At 32.0% G+C, this 17,186-nt stretch overlaps 1 protein-coding gene across 3 annotated transcripts; it reads left to right on the forward strand.

The window, feature by feature from the left end:
* The first annotated feature begins 343 nt into the window (after positions 1-343).
* On the forward strand, positions 344-5,322 carry LOC144543661 (uncharacterized). Of its 3 annotated transcripts, none has more exons than XR_013508029.1 (9): positions 344-558; positions 1,537-1,699; positions 2,155-2,341; positions 3,229-3,314; positions 3,402-3,444; positions 3,549-3,605; positions 3,777-3,831; positions 3,924-4,369; positions 4,992-5,041. XR_013508029.1 is itself a non-coding variant. In XM_078292000.1 (9 exons), the coding sequence occupies exons 1-9, from the start codon at positions 456-458 to the stop codon at positions 5,115-5,117; spliced, it is 921 nt and encodes a 306-aa protein (XP_078148126.1). In that variant the 5' UTR covers positions 345-455; the 3' UTR covers positions 5,118-5,322. The 3 variants fall into 3 exon arrangements, 1 of the variants encoding a protein (XP_078148126.1); XR_013508028.1 differs by having other exon boundaries at positions 3,928-4,369; XM_078292000.1 differs by having other exon boundaries at positions 345-558; positions 4,269-4,369; positions 4,992-5,322.
* Positions 5,323-17,186: the final 11,864 nt, after the last annotated feature.

Here is a 17,186-nt window from a genome sequence, read left to right on the forward strand (position 1 = left end):
AAAAAATGTTCCTATTTCTCGATAATTCCTCTCCTGCTGTCATTAAACGGAGAGAAGAGCAAGAAACGGAGTTTACAGACTCCAAACTTCCAAAAGCATCAAATCATAACGGACCGCCGCACTGTCGGATCCGTATCCTCCCAGGTACCTGACTCAACACAATTGAAATGAACGGTCCAGATTTAACTTCAGCCGGTGGGTGATCGGGATGGCACATGGCAGTAGGGGGGGCAGTATTATTTGTGCTTTGAGATGCGTGCCAAGTTAAAAATTCTATTTTTGGACCGTCCGATTCAATTCTACTCAGTCAGGTAACTGAGGGTATACAAATTCCGCACGCACTGTGTGTATAAAATCGTGCAAGTCGCCGTTCTACTTGTACCAGACAAAGACCGAAGAGAGACTCTAGTCTAATCCCCTTATAATCTCTCTCCCGATCGATCTCCTTTTTTTCTATGATAGCAATGAAAAGCCAAAGTGCCATTGTTGAAACACCTTCTATACCTAATTTATGTCGAAAGGCAAGGAGCCGGAGGAAGTGCAATCGCTCTTTAAAAGGTTGTCGTCTCTAAATACATTTCATTTATCCAATTTTTGTGTAGGAAGTCCCCAATTTTGTGCTTGTAAGATTGAATCGGACTGGTTCTCACGATTTCGTGAAATTAATTTGCTCGCAATATAGTTTTGAGTCTGATATTAGTAGAATTAGGTGGTGCATCAACTCTCTGTCTGTTTAACTCATAAATGGGGAAAGAGAATTGTTGTTCTTTGCAGGTTTGCAATTCACCAAATTTTACTTTATAATAAGTTGATTAATTAGAAGAATTACATGATTAGATGTAAGTAGTCATGTCTTGAGCTGAAGTATAAATTCTGATTTTCTATTCCTGAGCTACCTACTTGAACCCCTTAATTGCATTTCCATCTTAGCATTCTAGTGTCACAGCCTTTTTTGACCGTAACTTATAGGATAACTAGTAGTCAGCTAATTCCTTTATGTGCTGGATTTTTGGTATAAGCATATTTACTATTCAATGTCTCATTGTGCTCATCGCAATTGGACGTAGCACACTGTTATCTTCCTTTAAAATGCAGTCAAGTACAAATTCATATCACCTAAGGTAACAGAATATTTTTGTTTAGATTCGGGCCATCCGATCAGAATTTGCACAAATATTAAAGGGATTGTCCGGATTGATCCCGATTCTGATTGGACGATCCAGATCTAAACAGAAATATTATGTTACCTTAGGTGATATGGACTCGTTAAGTACACATGACATAGGTAAATTTAAATTTCATTCAAGAATTGTCTCTTTTTTTTATTCAGAATAGCACTAACCCGGATTCCCTATTCCGTGTTTGGACACATTTCCCAATGCAATATTTCTCTTGGGTTAGTGGCTATTCTGCTATTCCAACAAAATGTTAGGTTAGAGTTGCGTTAGCTGCTAACCCACATTTCATCCAAACACACCTCTAGGGTAACTATTTTTGTTTTAACTTCCTATTAGTTTTTTTTATTATTATTTTCAGTTGAAGGTTCCTCATTGGAACATCTGAATATTGAAGATGCACCTAATTTTAATCATCATTGGGGAAGAAATACGATAAACTTTTTGAAGAACTCTTCTGAAGTACCTGTGGTTCCAGTTGAATCTGTCCCGTGCACTAAAAACAGCATCTTTCAGAAGCAGTGGTATGGTTTCTGTTATCATACGCAACTTTTTATTTACTGATAGATTGCGTAATGTTTGTCTATTATGTTCTGGAATTTCAATTGTTAGCATAAATATACTCCTGAAAAAAATAGTGGATCTAACCATTCTTTCCCATAATTGGCAATGCTTAGCATTCTTTAGTCTGCTATTTTGATTCAATTTGACATATATTTTGTTTTTATTCAGAGAAATACAGCCAAATTACTATCCAGTCTTTATTTATCCTTCTAGTGTTGGTAGTACAAAATTGTACCTTTATCTGTTTTTTCCTAGCTACAGACAGAGAAAATTAGCTTTTGTAGCAGGCTGGTATAAGCATATGACTTCTTTCCAGGTTGTTATGATTTGGTAAACATTACTACCTCTACATACATCATATACTGTCATATTTTTGTTAATTATGTTTTCTTTTTTGAATCTTTGTTGGATCCAGGAAAATCACGCCAGCTGTAGGTGATCGTAAAGATACTAATTCTAGTGCTGGCACATCATCACATTGTTTCAATAAATCAGTCCCAGCCTCAGCTTCCTTACAGAAATGCAACAATAGTAATTCTTGGTTGTTCCCCGGAATTGTTGTTTGGGCCAAAAAGGCAAACAATGAGTGGTGGCCAGCAGAGGTATGGACCTATACAATTTACTGTATATTACAACTTGCAATATTAGTAAATTCGCAAACCAAGCCCAACTCTTTGAGGAGACAAAGTGAAACAAAAGATAACTAAATTATGCCAGATTAATTATGAAACTTTGTTAACCTATTTATACAGTTAATCAATCTTAATACTCAACATAGGGAATTTTCTTTGCTTTAATTTAATTCAGTTTGGTAAAGAAAAATAAAATAATGCTTATTGAGTTAGGGTATAGTAGCTAAATATAACATAAATTACCTATGTGGGGCTGTATTTGCAAATATGGTCAATAATAACCTGTTATTTGTAAGTTCTACTCTTATATGCATTGATTCAAGCTTTTATATTGTTGTTCTTTAAGGCAAGAATCTGCATGGCGATTCCTGTTCAAGCTGGGCAGAATCCATATTTTTCTTATTGGGTTGGGATCCATTGATGATGGGTTGAATATTTGACAATATGTTTCAAATCAAGCCAAACATTTTTTCAAAAATAGGTTCATAGATCTGTTGTTGGCCTTAGATATTGGTTTATGTACCAAGTTTCATGCAACTTGGGTGCCATTTGATATTCCACCGTCGCCTGTTAAATATGGACCATTGCAAATTTCAAGTGATTTCATGAATAATCAAACATATGTCAAGTTTCATCATTTTTCGTGTGCATGTGTATCGTATATATTCTTAATGTCTGATTTCAAAAGTAGAAGTTATTTTTTGACGATTCTTAGATTTGACAACTTTATCCGCTATCAATGGATTCAAAACCCTTTTTAATTTTCTACCTATATAAAATAATTTCTGGATATGTCCATATGGTTTCTATTGTCTGAACTTTATACCTTTATGGTTAATTAACAATTCCCGTATAAGGTAGTGGATGCGACGAGTCTTCTCAAGTGCACTGGGAGTTATTCTATTGGTCGAAGTTTGGTGAAATTTTTTGGTGATGATAAATAGTACGTAAACATTCTTTCTGCCAAACTTGTTATATTATTTGTGGAATCGTTGCTTTTTTCTAACAGTATATTCTAAACAATTTTCAGTGCATGGCTGGATCCAATCAGACAAATATCAGAATTTCATGCTGTAAGTATTAATTTTTTAACTAACTAATGGTTGAAAAGCAAAGGAATATGTTTCAGGTACAAATGCACAGTTAATACCTATTACTTTAATTGTTAATTTTTTAGTTCTACGAAGAAAGGAGCCAAAGCCGTGTAAAAGAATTTCAAGATGCTCTCCATGAGGTAATAATTTTTTTTGAAAAACTTGAGAGGTTAATTTCTGACATAATGGTGACTTGTAAAAAAAAAGGACCAAGTCTGTTACCAAAAATACCGAAAGGAAGAAACAGAAAACAAGAGTGAAAGGAAGAAAAGATGTAATGGAGATTTGAATTTTGACTATTCTTTGTCTAGGCATTGCAAAAGCACTCGCATTCAGCTCCTGATATTTCTCCTAGGAAGTGTTCAGGTGAGCTAAATGCTTTCTTTAGCAGGAATACTATGGTTAACTTTCTTTTGTACTCTACAAAATCTCATACTATCCTCTGTGCTGCTGTCAAGTTAGAGCTATCTGATACACCTCTACAATGCATATGAAATATCTTTGATGACCCTTCCAAGTTTTTCGATGGAAGGTTGCATATACTCTCTTTTTGGGAGGATTTGTGGATGCAACTTTGAATGAGGGGCATTTTAGGTATTTTTGATAAATTGCAAATGGAGACAATCTGAGGGCTGCATTTTACATTTTGCATGGCTAAACCATTCAGGTTTCATTTATAAGTTTTTCAGGAACACAGGAGAATGCCCCTAACCTTCTCTTATTTATCAATATAGACAGCTTTAAGGAATTTAATAAAGTAGTTCCTCTGCACAATTCTTATCTGTATGCATGTCAAATTGTAGCATCTTCAGATACAGAGGGTAGTGTGAGTCTGAGCATCACCGAAGATCGGTCTACAGAAAGGCAGGGAAAAAGGAAAAGAAAAATGAAAATTCATTTTGATGTAAGTGGATGTCTGCTTGTGGCTTTTGTTACTTTTAAGTCTCATTTATCATCCACTTTTCACTGAAAGTGAAAATAGAGAATTATTGAAAAATGTAAAACCTCTTTCACTCTTAGTTAGCTGCTTCAGACAATACTGTACTTTGTTCTTTCACCATAACCTGGAAAATCTATTTTTTGCACATATGCCCTTTAATTTGTAGCAACTTTACTAATTTCTGTCAGTATTATATATACCATTAGGTATGTGTTAGAATTTGTGGGATTTTCTTCTGTACCATGCAAACCTTGGAACCAAGGGGTTAACATACTGTATTTACCAGTCCTTCCCAGTACCTGACCTGATTGGAGTATGATAAGTAGAGCTTGTATAGTTTCAATGTTGCAGAACAACATACCAATTCATATCATTTCAATTGAGAAGAAATAATTATTCACCATTTCTGCAAATATTTAATGTTTTTAAAGGTAAGAAAGAGGAAAAGGAATATAGATCTTCATTTTACCAGTGGAGATTAACTATGAGCCCTGTGTGTAAGTTTGGTTAAGAGTGAGATCTCTATGTACTACATTTATCAAGATAATTAAAAATAATGTTATTTTATTTTACTTATTTGGTTCAGGAATTGATACTTAGTGATAAACCAGTGAAAAGAGTCAGGAGAACAAAAATTATGCGGCATCTCGGTCTAATAGCCCCTGTTGGATCACCTTTTTCTCTTTCGCGTGCCACATCTGATGCAGTCTAATCTTGTGATTATTTTTACCATTTTCCTTTTTTTTTTTTGTAATTTCGAATATTATTCAAAAGGGTTACAATTAGCAAGTTTGAAATAAAAGGCTTATTATGCTTGTCCGCAGAGTGCAAGGTTTTATTAATTATTATCTAGTGCCTAGTTGATTGAAATCCTGTCCTTGTCTAATTTTTCAAGCATGAAGTTAAAATAATTTGCAGATTTGCGTATAATTTATATTTATGATCATTTTGTTAGTGAGTTGTCGTACAATCAGAAAAGAGGGAAAGCAACAACAAAGTGACAACCTGGACCCTTGTTGTTCAGTAGAAATGGATAAACTCAAATGAGTTCACATCATAGATATAAACATCTCAACTAAATTCATCACTTAATGATTTAATTACCTTTTAGTAATGCCATGTGAGAATAGAATAAAGTTGATCAGGTCTTTAATATGCTTTTTAGTGACACGAAAGCTAGCCTACTTTAGGAAATATCTTGAGGTACCTTTTATTGCAATACTTTGGCGCATAGATCACTCATGTGCTTCCCACTCAAGTGTTGCCAATAGGTTCCTCACCTTTTTTTCTTTTCCGGCTTTGCAAAATAGTTCTACATTACTGAAAAGCTGATACGGAAGGCCCTTATCTACTTAGATAATCTAAATAAATTTGCAAATTATAATCTTAGTAAGTGTGCATTTGCTTCTTCCAGAGAAAAAGGTAACTAAATATTAATTTAGTACAAGTAACTTTACGAACGGGCACAATAGAAAAATATCTGGCTGAGATAAGTTCGTGACAACCTAAATAACAACATGTATTTTTTTTCACTTTCCAGTTATTTTATTTTTTTCAGAAAAAGCCTTGCATAGATAGGGAATTGCAAAAAAACATGCTACACCCCGTGGATTCAATTCCTCTCAAATAGCTAGACGATGGGCCTCACTTTACGGTTTTGGATTAAATCCCGCACGCTGTGCTATTCACTGGGGATAGAGTTATGTTTTATCATTCTATTTTAACAATAATGAATTAATGGAAATTCTTTGGTAGTGGCGACACACTAGCACTACAACTCTACTAGCAACTTTTTTCCTGAATTGAACCACATCCTATTTGTATCATGAGGTTTTATTTGGTGGAAAATTTTTATCTGTAGAAATTAAGATAAAAGGAAGAGAGAGAAATAATAAAAGTATATTGTATTTTAGATTGGTAGAAAAATCGATAGGAATCCTACCAATCTAAACTTTTTTTAAAATCTGATACATAGATAGTGATAATTTTTATATTAGATTTCTGATTAAATGTAATTTTTTTTCAAAAAATAAATGAAATATTTCTATTATATATAGATTTTAAGATAATTTATCTATTTTTGTAAAAACAAATTTATACTTTACTAGAAAAATTTTAAAGAAAAAAAATACAAGGTGGTTTAGATCACTATTATTTCTACCGATCCAAACTTTTTAATTTTTAGAATCAGTAGAAATCCTACCGATCTTTCTACCAATCAAAAATATGATGTACTCTTTCTGTTTGTCTCTGTTTCTTTTTCTTAATTTCTACAGATAAAAATTTTCCTTATTTGGTGGCACATGTTGATGTTGCTGTCAAATCCCAAAGGTAAGCTATAAAGCAATACAAATACTGAAATACAACACTAAATGAGTCATCCGCAACATTTCTACTGCAAAGTCAAACAAAATGATATTTACATTGAAGAAACGAGGCCAATAATTAATTTCTTGGCAATAGTCCATAAAGAAAGATATGTTTCCTTGTAAAGTGACATTGTTTTAATTAAGACGGTGAATATTTTTATGGTAGCTATATATTGACATTAAAAGTCAGATATCTTTCTTCCTAAGAAAAGGAAGGTATGATAACTAATCTTAAATTCTGTCCCCTTCCATTTCTCCGAGTAATGCATATATCTCCCTTCTATTATTATTAAGCACGTTGGGTGTCCGATCCGCCAACGGCTACGATTGAAAAATAAAACTTCAGATTTGATCTCAGCCCTCCAATTACATAATTTGTCTTCTTTTGATTAAATGCATATGTTTTATGTATAGAAGTCTAAATTTAGTTAAAAACATACTCACCACATGTGCCGCCACACGATACATTGCAATTAAAATTGAACAAATTTTGAAATTTAGCGATATATTTATCTGTTTCCTTATTTCTTTGTTTCCGTAATTATCCTCTTCAATTGAGAAAACCCCACCTTCCATTTTCTTATTTCTTTGTTTCTTTACTTCTTCTTTGTTTCTATACGGATCACAATGAAAATTAATTTTTTTTTATTTCCTTATTTCTCTTTCTTTGTTTCTATACATATTGGTGTGGGCAATTTAGAATATATTTCCAATATAGAATATATCAATGTTTGTGTATATATTCTAAATTGGAAGCAAAGAAGAAGAAGAATATAAATTGGAACGTGTGTGTGAATATATATTTCTCTTATAATATGTGAGTATATATATATCCTATACATACACATGATAACACTTTTTATTTATGTTTTTTGATATCATATTATATGTCGATATTGAATTGTTGTATGAGATTTGATATTATATTCGAATCGGGCTATTATTTGATATCATTGATACTTAAAAATAAAGAATCCATATCATCAAATTGTTATCAGAGATCACGATTAAAGTTAATTAAAAAGAGGAGGGTTCAAATGCCTCCATTTTTTGTGCCTCCATCGTGCCTCTATTTTTTAAAAACTTTAACAATTCAAAATTTAAAACTTAAAAGTCAAAATAAAACCGTTAGATATGATCTATGTTATTTTCTCTATGTGCTCATAAAAAATTATCATATTTCAATTTTATTTTGATTGTCATTAAGAGCTTGTAAAAAACATACTAATGTGGATAATTTATAGACGTTGATTTTTCAACTTATTGATTCACACAAAATTAAAATTGAAATATGATAATTTTTTATGAGCACATAGAGAAAATAACATAGATCACATCTAACGGTTTTATTTTGACTTTTACGTTTTAAATTTTGAGTTATTAAAGTTTTAAAAAATGGAGGCATAGTGGAGGCATTTGAACCCTCCTCAATTAAAAATACATAATCATATAAATTTTCTATTAACATGTGTCTTAATTTTTAGATAATTATTATTTTCATTGATATATTTGTTTCTTATAATATATCTCTGTTGCAACACACGGGTATGATACTAGTATATATATATATATATATATATATATATATATATATAGGCTGTGACTAATTTGCTGCCGGCAGCATTTCTGCCGGCGGTGCTGCCACTGTTTTTTCTATTTTTTGATGTTCAAACGACAAATCTAAACCGTTAGATGTTTAATCTATATTATAATCTACTTGGAGACCAAATTTTACATTTTTTGGAATTTTTTTACTATATATTAAGCTGGTTTGAAAACCGCTGATTTCAATGCTGCAGAAATTTACTGAAATCAGCGGTTTTCAAACCAGCTTAATATATAGTAAAAAAATTCCAAAAAATGTAAAATTTGGTCTCCAAGTAGATTATAATATAGATTAAACATCTAACGGTTTGGATTTGTTGTTTGGACATCACACGGCTAAATATAGCCCCGGCAGCACCTCTGCCGAAATGCTGCCAGCAGCAATTTAGACAGACCCTATATATATATATATATATATATATATAGATAGAGAGTGTGATTAATATGCATTCGGTAGCATATGGGCCGAAGTGCTACCAGTTCAAATTTGAAATTTCAAAATCCAAAAAGTCGATATGAACCGTTCATCTTGTTCTCCATATTAATATGTGCTTGGAGACCAAATTTTATATTTTTCTGAATTTTTTTACTATTTATTAAGCCACTTTGAAAATTGCTGATCTAACGGTGGCTTAACAAAACAGTGCCACCGTTGGATCAGCGATTTTCAAAGTGGCTTAATAAATAGTAAAAAAATTCAAAAAAATGTAAAATTTGGTCTCCAAGCACATATTAATATGGAGAACAAGATGAACGGTTCAGATCGACTTTTTGGATTTTGAAATTTCAAATTTGGTCCGGTAGCACTTCTGCCCATAATCCATATGCTACCGAATGCATATTAGTCACTCTCTCTCTCTCTCTCTCTCTCTCTATATATATATATATATATATATATATAGTGTGACTAATATGCTTTCGGTAGCACTTCGGCCAAAGTGCTAACGATTTAAATTTCAAATTTCAAAATCCAAAAAGTCGATTTGAACCGTCAGATGTGATCTCTATATTGAAATGTGCTTGGAGACCAAATTTTATATTTTTCTGAATTTTTTTACTATTTATTAAACCACTTTGAAAATCGTGGATCCAACGGTGGCTTCTGATTTTACTGTTTTGTTAAACCACCGTTGGATCGGTGATTTTCAAAGTGGCTTAATAAATAGTAAAAAAATTCAGAAAAATGTAAAATTTGGTCTCCAAGCACATTTCAATATAGAGATCACATCTAACGGTTCAGATCGACTTTTTGGATTTTGAAATTTGAAAATTGACCGAAGTGCTACCAAAAGCATATTAGTCACAGACTCTCTCTATATATATATCTCTCATTTATATGTCAGGTTTGGTTGGTTTGAAAGCTTAATTAATTAGTTCTCCCTTCTCATAAGTAGTAAAATCAACGCGAGAAAAATATACATGCTCCCAGGTACCTGACTCAAAAAAATTGAAACGGACGGCCCAGATTTAATATCAACCGGTGCCTGTTCGGGATGGAGGGGGCAGTATGATTTGTGCTTTGAGATTCGTACCAAGTTAAATATTCCAATCTTTGACGGTCCGATTTAATTGTACTCAGTCAGGTAACCTGAGGGGTGTGAATTCAAAAATTTCGATATCCCATCCAAATCTGCTCAGCTGTCTAAATCTAAAATTCGTCGGGGCTTAATTGAAAAAATTCAGAAAAAGCATTGTGCTGTAATCATGTACCTATCTCTTTTGACATATTGTATCGTTTACTCAAATGTACTATTGTATATCTTTTAGTCAATGTAATCATTTCATACTTGTAATTTAAACTTTACTTTTATTGAGTAATGTTACGCTACTTTGCGAATTAAAATGGTTGTTTTAATTTGCGCTCATATTTCTAGTTTCGAAGGCCAAATAACCGATCCAAACTGTTAGATGTTTAATCTATATTAAAATATGCTTGGAGACCAAATTTTACATTTTTTGGAATTTTTTTACTATTTATTAAGATAGTTTGAAAATTCCTGTTTTTATTAACCTTCTAATTTTGACCGCTTGACTTTATACTAAATTAATTTGAATGTTTACAATTTTCGGAAAATTTTACAAAGTGACCTTCTTTTTCAAAACATAGAACAAAATACCCTCCTTCCAAAATTCTTAACAAAATGGCCTTGTGAATCCGACTTGTTCCATCTCTTTCCCTCCCTCCCTCTTTCTTCTCCCTATTTAGGGGTGTTCATCGGTTCGGTTCGGTTGAAACCGAACCGAACTTGGCAAACCAAAGTTATAATTCGGTTTTAAAAATAGAATCAAACTGAACCAAATTGGCATTGCAACCGAACCGAACCGAATCAAAGTTTTATTTCGGTTTGTTCGGTTCAAACCGAAATATATTAATTTTTTATTTAAAACAATTGATTTATAATAAACTGAAGTATATTAAGAAATAAACCGGAGTATTAAGAAATAAACTAAGATATTTAGAAATAAATGGAAGTATTTAAAGCAATTGTTTAAGAAATAAACTGGAGTATTAAGAAATAAACCGGGGCGGTTCGGATCAAATTCATATTATATAAAAGTTCGGTTGGTTCGGTTATTTTGGTTTTGAAAATTTTTAAACCAAACCGAACCGAAGTTATAATTCGGTTTTAAAAAGCAAACCGAACCATTAAACCAAAAAAACTGAACTGTTTGAACCAAACTAATTCAGTTCGGTTCAAAACCGAATAAACTGGACCCAATGAACACCCCTATCCCTATTTACTCTCACCTATTTTTTATTTATGTAAAATATACAATTGTGATTTTATTTAAGTTTTGAATAACTTTTTATTTTTAACGTGTATAAATGATTTAGAATTAAAAATTTAAGTGTTAAATTTTATTTGCTAAAATCAGAAAGTATAATATTAGCCTAAATATAGAATATTTCCAATATATGAGTCTTTTCAAAAATTATTATAAGACATGGTATTAACTTATTTTATAAAAAAAAAAAAGTGTCTAACATATAAATGTTTTTAACGTATGCATTTTATTTAATTTATTTGGTATAAAATTTCATATTCTTAGTTTTCACAACTATGTGAATTTTATCGCATCACATGTTAAGAAAATTTAGTGATGTACTTATGCTTCACTAAATTATTCTTAACATGTGATTGATAAAATTCATATAATTGTAAAAATCAAGAATATGAAATTTTATACCGAATAAATTAGATAAAATGTTGTATGTTAAAAATATTTATATGTTAGATTTTATGAAATAAGTTAATACCATGTTTTATAATAACTTTTAAGAAGACTTGTATATATATATATTTTTTTTAAATTCTACATATACACTAATACTATATTTCATGATTTTAGCAAATAAAATTTCACATTCTTTTATTCTAAATCATTTATACACATAAAAATAAAAGTTATCTAAAACTTAAATAAAATCACAATTGTATATTTTACATAAGCAAAGAATAGGTGAGAGTAAATAGGGAGAAGGAAGAGGGAGGGAAAGAGAGGGAACAAGTGGAGTCCACAAGGGCATTTTGTTAAGAATTTTAGAATGAGGGTATTTTGTTCTATATTTTAAAAAAGAAGTGCACTTTGTAAAATTTCTCAAAATTTTCACACGTAGACGCATCACTCGTAAGGTAGGCAAATTTCAATGGTTCGAATTTATCATTTGAAGCCGATTCAATGGGTTTTAGATACATAGCAAAAGTTAGTTATTTAATATTGCATAAAATGCCATATCATTAACAAGAAAAGTAAAAGAGAACAAATTCAAACATATTAAATTTCTCCCCAATTGGTTTTCTTCAATGCAAAAAGGACAATTCGTCCACTACAAAAGACAGATCAATGTGGTAAAAAGGTGGACAATTTATCCCACTAAAAAAGCAATTTAGAAGAGAAGTTGGCAACTAATTTACTAATAAACGAAATTAAAAATTCCAACTCATTACTTAATAATTAAGAATTAGATCATGGACCGATTATAATTTGAAATTGCTCTTGATACCGAGTAAAGAAAAAAATATTTATCATATATATATATATAGACCGAGCTTTATAAATTAGAAAAATTTGTCCAAAAGTATATATATTGTAGCATAGTGCAACTAATCGCTGAAATAGTACCAGTTACTGTAGTTATAGTTGCATTTTCTGTAATTTTTAATTTAGTTTAATGTTTTAATGAGGTCTGAAAAACTTAAAGCTAAGCTATTCACTATCACAGTAATAGCTGTTGTAGTAATATTTTCATAATTTTAAACATATATATCTCAAAGTTTGAGGTCTGAAAACCTTACAGTGTTGCTGCTGTACTGTTACAACCAGTATTATAAAATGCTGTTGCCAATTAACAACATTTATGTACCGGTTGAAATTAACATGAATAATACTACAAATCCAGTGCCTTTCAATTCTTGGAATTGAAATCTGCTGAAATCCCTCATTCATGAACAATGTTTCTGAAATCCCGAATTCAGCAATTCAACTTTTTTTATGTACGCATCTTGAAACAGCTAGTTTTTCCTTGCACGCATCTCGAAACAGTTCGACCGTTGAATTCAGAAAAGCAGGAATTTCAGAAACACTGTTCACGAATGAGAATTTCAGCAGATTCGTTTCTCAATTTACTGGTTGAAATAAACATGAATAATACTACAAATCCAGTACCCTTCAATTATTGGGAAATAAATATGCTGCGATCTGAATTTCATGAATAGTAATCATGAAATTCCAGCCTTTTCTAATCCAGTCATTCAACTTTTTTTGTGCACGCATCTCTAAACAACTGATTTTTCCGTAAACATATCTCGAAACAAATCAACAGTTGGATTTGGAAAAGGAGGAATTGTAGGCTACTGTTCACATGTAAGGATCGCAGCAGATTCAGATCCCAATTCTTGAGCCCCCAATACAAGCCATCCAATGAGAGACTTAATTAGATGCTAAAAACGTCCAGCAATTTAAAATAACAAAAGGCTACCAGAACTAAGAAAAATATAGTGGCCTAAGCGAAAAAATCCTTTTATGGTCTTTTCGACAGGAGAAAATGAAAGGCACCATGCCCTCTGTACTATCTTAATTCTCTAGGATATCCCATAGATGCCATGAAAAAAATGGTGGCAGGTCACAAAAGGTGGCCATTAAAATGTGCTTGTAGCATATCCCTTGGAAGATGCCACTAGCTAGTACTACCTTTTTCCTTTCCTCTTCCAAAGCACTATAAAAGCACCTCTATGCTCTATTTAACCTCTCCCTGCTTAATTCCCTCAGTCATGTATCCTTTATTTCTCTCATGAACAACTAAAAGCTACTTGTATATACATATATATACTTGATAGCAAGATGGTAGTGTATTGCTTTCTCCTATTGATGGTGCACTGGAACGATGGACGGAAGAAAGAAAGACAACGAGGGGTGTGGTAAGAGAGAGAGAGAGGGAGAGAGACAAGGGCAATTCGGGAACTTTGGCATTTCAAGAAGAGGGAGAAACTTGTTTTCGCTCTCTCGCGAAAGGCAACTCAGGATCTTTGGCATGTTCGACTTATCTACTTTGTACGAAAATGTTATTTGATATCACATTATATTTTCCATTTTGTTTAAATAATGTACCCCTTGTACAATATGTCGTGAAATGCAGAGCTATATATATATATATAACTACAAGAATGGAACGGTATCTGCGAGGATAAAAAATGACTATTTGTGAGGGTATATCGACATAAAGATGTTTTTTTTCTATTAGCGATGGTAGTATCCGTGATGGTATACCGACAGTATTCCTCGTGAATACTGTTTCATTCTTGTATATATATCAAAATGCAGCATGTTATATATAGTACCGATTATGATGATTGTGTACTTGGAAGACATACAAGCGTGGCTTTGTTCTTCAAACTCAATAAAGTTTTTTTTTTGGTGTGTGTAGTTATCTCAATTTGTTTATATATGTCTATTAGTAAATTTTTTTATTATGAAAAACACGAAAGTTATCATGGCATATGTAGAACACACGAGATGTGCCAAATTAATGAGAGTTTTTAATTAAGGTTGAATATATTTTAATTAGGTCAACATCCTACGTGTAAATTTCTTATATGACTTTGTTCAAATATGTACTAAAGTTTCTTTCACAAACCTACTTATTATGTGGATATACCCCAGATCTCGTTGGTGACATTCCTGTCAGCATGAAATGTACCTTTTTTACTGGCATCCTTTGTTAAAGATATCCTGTCAAATTAAAAACCATCTAGGCAGGTGATGTACATGAATATCCCTTAATTTGATTCTTATTTGGTCAATTCACCTTGTTATTAATTACTTCTTTATGATGATGTTGTCTCACATTCAGGGGCGGACCATAGTTATGGTTGGGGTGCTAAGCCACCCCAAGATTTGAATATTTTTATTATCAAGAATTTAGAAACCATACTAATTTGTTTGTTTTACATGTATAAGCCCCCTTATAATAATATATAACAAAGTTAAAGGGCTTGAATGTATATTAAAAACCAAAATAAGACTCATTTCAATTGGACAATTGAGACAGTGGGCCTTCCGTGCGTGAGCAATGGAAAAGAAGAAAATTAAAACCCTTTCCAAATTAGAAAGGTAATACATAGAAAGAATTAGAAACAAATGGTATTTTATTATAGCACCAGCAAAGCTCCTTGAAAAGACCATTTTTAAATTTAAAAAGACAATTTCGTGTATTTCATTATTAACATCTGATCCAACAAAATTGAAAAAGACAATCCCCAAATTTCAACATCTCCATTCTCCACTAAATTTCACTTCTTCGGTTCTCAAGAACAGTAGGACACCTTAGGGAATTGTAAGAATTTCAATTCATTGATAGAAAGGAATATTCAATTTTCATGATTATAATCAAACCTGGAACTAGTTTTAGGATAAATTTAAATTTCCATGATTGCAACTGACATAGTGTCAGTATAAAATAGAATGAATTAAGAATGAAGTGAATTTATTTGTAAATTTGACATCTTTATTTATTAAATTATTAGATTTGTATCATGAACTAAGGATGAATTGATTTATTTGATAGATATGACACTTTGTTGATGTTAGTTATTTATTATACTTTTTTTGTGAATTCAAATAATAATGATCTTCTTACCTTGTGTTATATTGTTTTTATTTATTTTTTTATTACAAAAAAATTAATGATACTATTTAGCCCCTATACTTAAATTCTGGTTCCGTCCCTGCTAACATTATATATATGTGGTACGAGGATCATTCGATTGTATGAAACTACAAAATCAACTGACAAGAGGAACAGGGACAAAATTCTAAACCCCAATATAACAGGAAAAAAAAAATTAAGGTGTCACTTATTAGGCATCTTGAGTTTCTAATAGAGTTGGAAAACATCAGCCTATTGCAAAGTGCAAACCTCCCAAACTAAACTATTTGAGGTTCTATATAACGAAATAAGAAGAAACTGTATCTCTCTCCCCAGTGCGGTTTGCGATGCATGCGCCAATAATTGTGCGTCACATGAATCTTGATATCAAGAGAGTGAACCCAGGTGTGAGCCCAGGTGCAGTCCTATTTTTAGATAGTAAAAGTACTGGTCATTTCCTGATTTAGTAAAGTACTGATACTTTCCTGATTGATGTAATCTCGAGACCATGATTTAGGATTTAGGAATAACAGATTCAGAGCCTGGTGGTGCCAGTCAGAAGAGTTAAGACAACTTACAAGCAATGAAGTAATTTCTGATAAGGATTACAGGCACGTCTTTAGGTGATCATTCTTTAATCTAGGAAGTAGATTATTTCTTAAGTTCATTCAGTTAATAGGTAAAAGGGGGAGTGCCGATCGATTTTACCCCCCTATTTGTATTTCGAGTTAAATTTACAGTTAAAATCAAAATAAATTTCTTGAATTATGATTGGTAATTAGAATTATAAGTCAAAGTATTATTTTTTTATCGAGTATCTAATTAGTTAATGGGTTTAAACCTGATTCGATATTTTTTTGCCCCCCCGACAAAAATCCTAGATCCGCTTCTTGTACACATCATTAGTGTCAATTGGCCTTCCTACCTCCCTATGTAGGTATGCCACTGTTACCATGTCTGAGATGAGAGGTCCCTTGCTTAGCATGTTTTTTAATTTTATCTCTGCTTAACATTCTCCTAAAAATTCAGTTGTTGGAAGATGTATAAGTGTAACATCTTACCAGATGTACATGGGCGCATTGAAAGTCGGTGATGTCTAACTTTCATATAATTGTGGATTAAAAAAGGAAACATATTGATGATTCGATCAGGTGTGCTTTAAGCCTTTTTTTAAAGATATATTGATGATTCGATCAAGTTTCTTCAGATTATATGTCACAAGAGATTAGATTCAGCTTTAATAAAGCCAATATCCTGTTGTGTCAGATGTTGAGGCAGAGCAACCACAGAAAGTCAAATCTGAACTTCAATTTGTACAGCTGGAGAATGTATGATTTTATAAATTACGTAATCACCTCCCTTTAATAAAAAAATTAAGCGAAAAAAGAAAAAATATTCAATAACAAGGATCAAGGATTTTGTGGATCAAATTGGATTTGCTTATAGCTGAGAGTTGTGACATGAAACTAGCACCGAGCACAAAAACAATGTTCTCTTTCACAATGCAACAGCATTCCAGGTGGAACTTACCAGTAAATATATTCTTTCCAAAATCAATTGATGTTTATTGGTCAGGTATGAATGGTGAATTGAAATTCAGTAACTGAGATCAGTTTTGCCAGATGATCAGTACAAAAGCCCAGGATCTCGTTTCCTCTTT

The sequence above is a fragment of the Carex rostrata genome, chromosome 25 (assembly GCF_964058835.1).
Source record: "Carex rostrata chromosome 25, lpCarRost1.2, whole genome shotgun sequence".
NCBI classification, from domain to species: Eukaryota; Viridiplantae; Streptophyta; class Magnoliopsida; order Poales; family Cyperaceae; genus Carex; species Carex rostrata.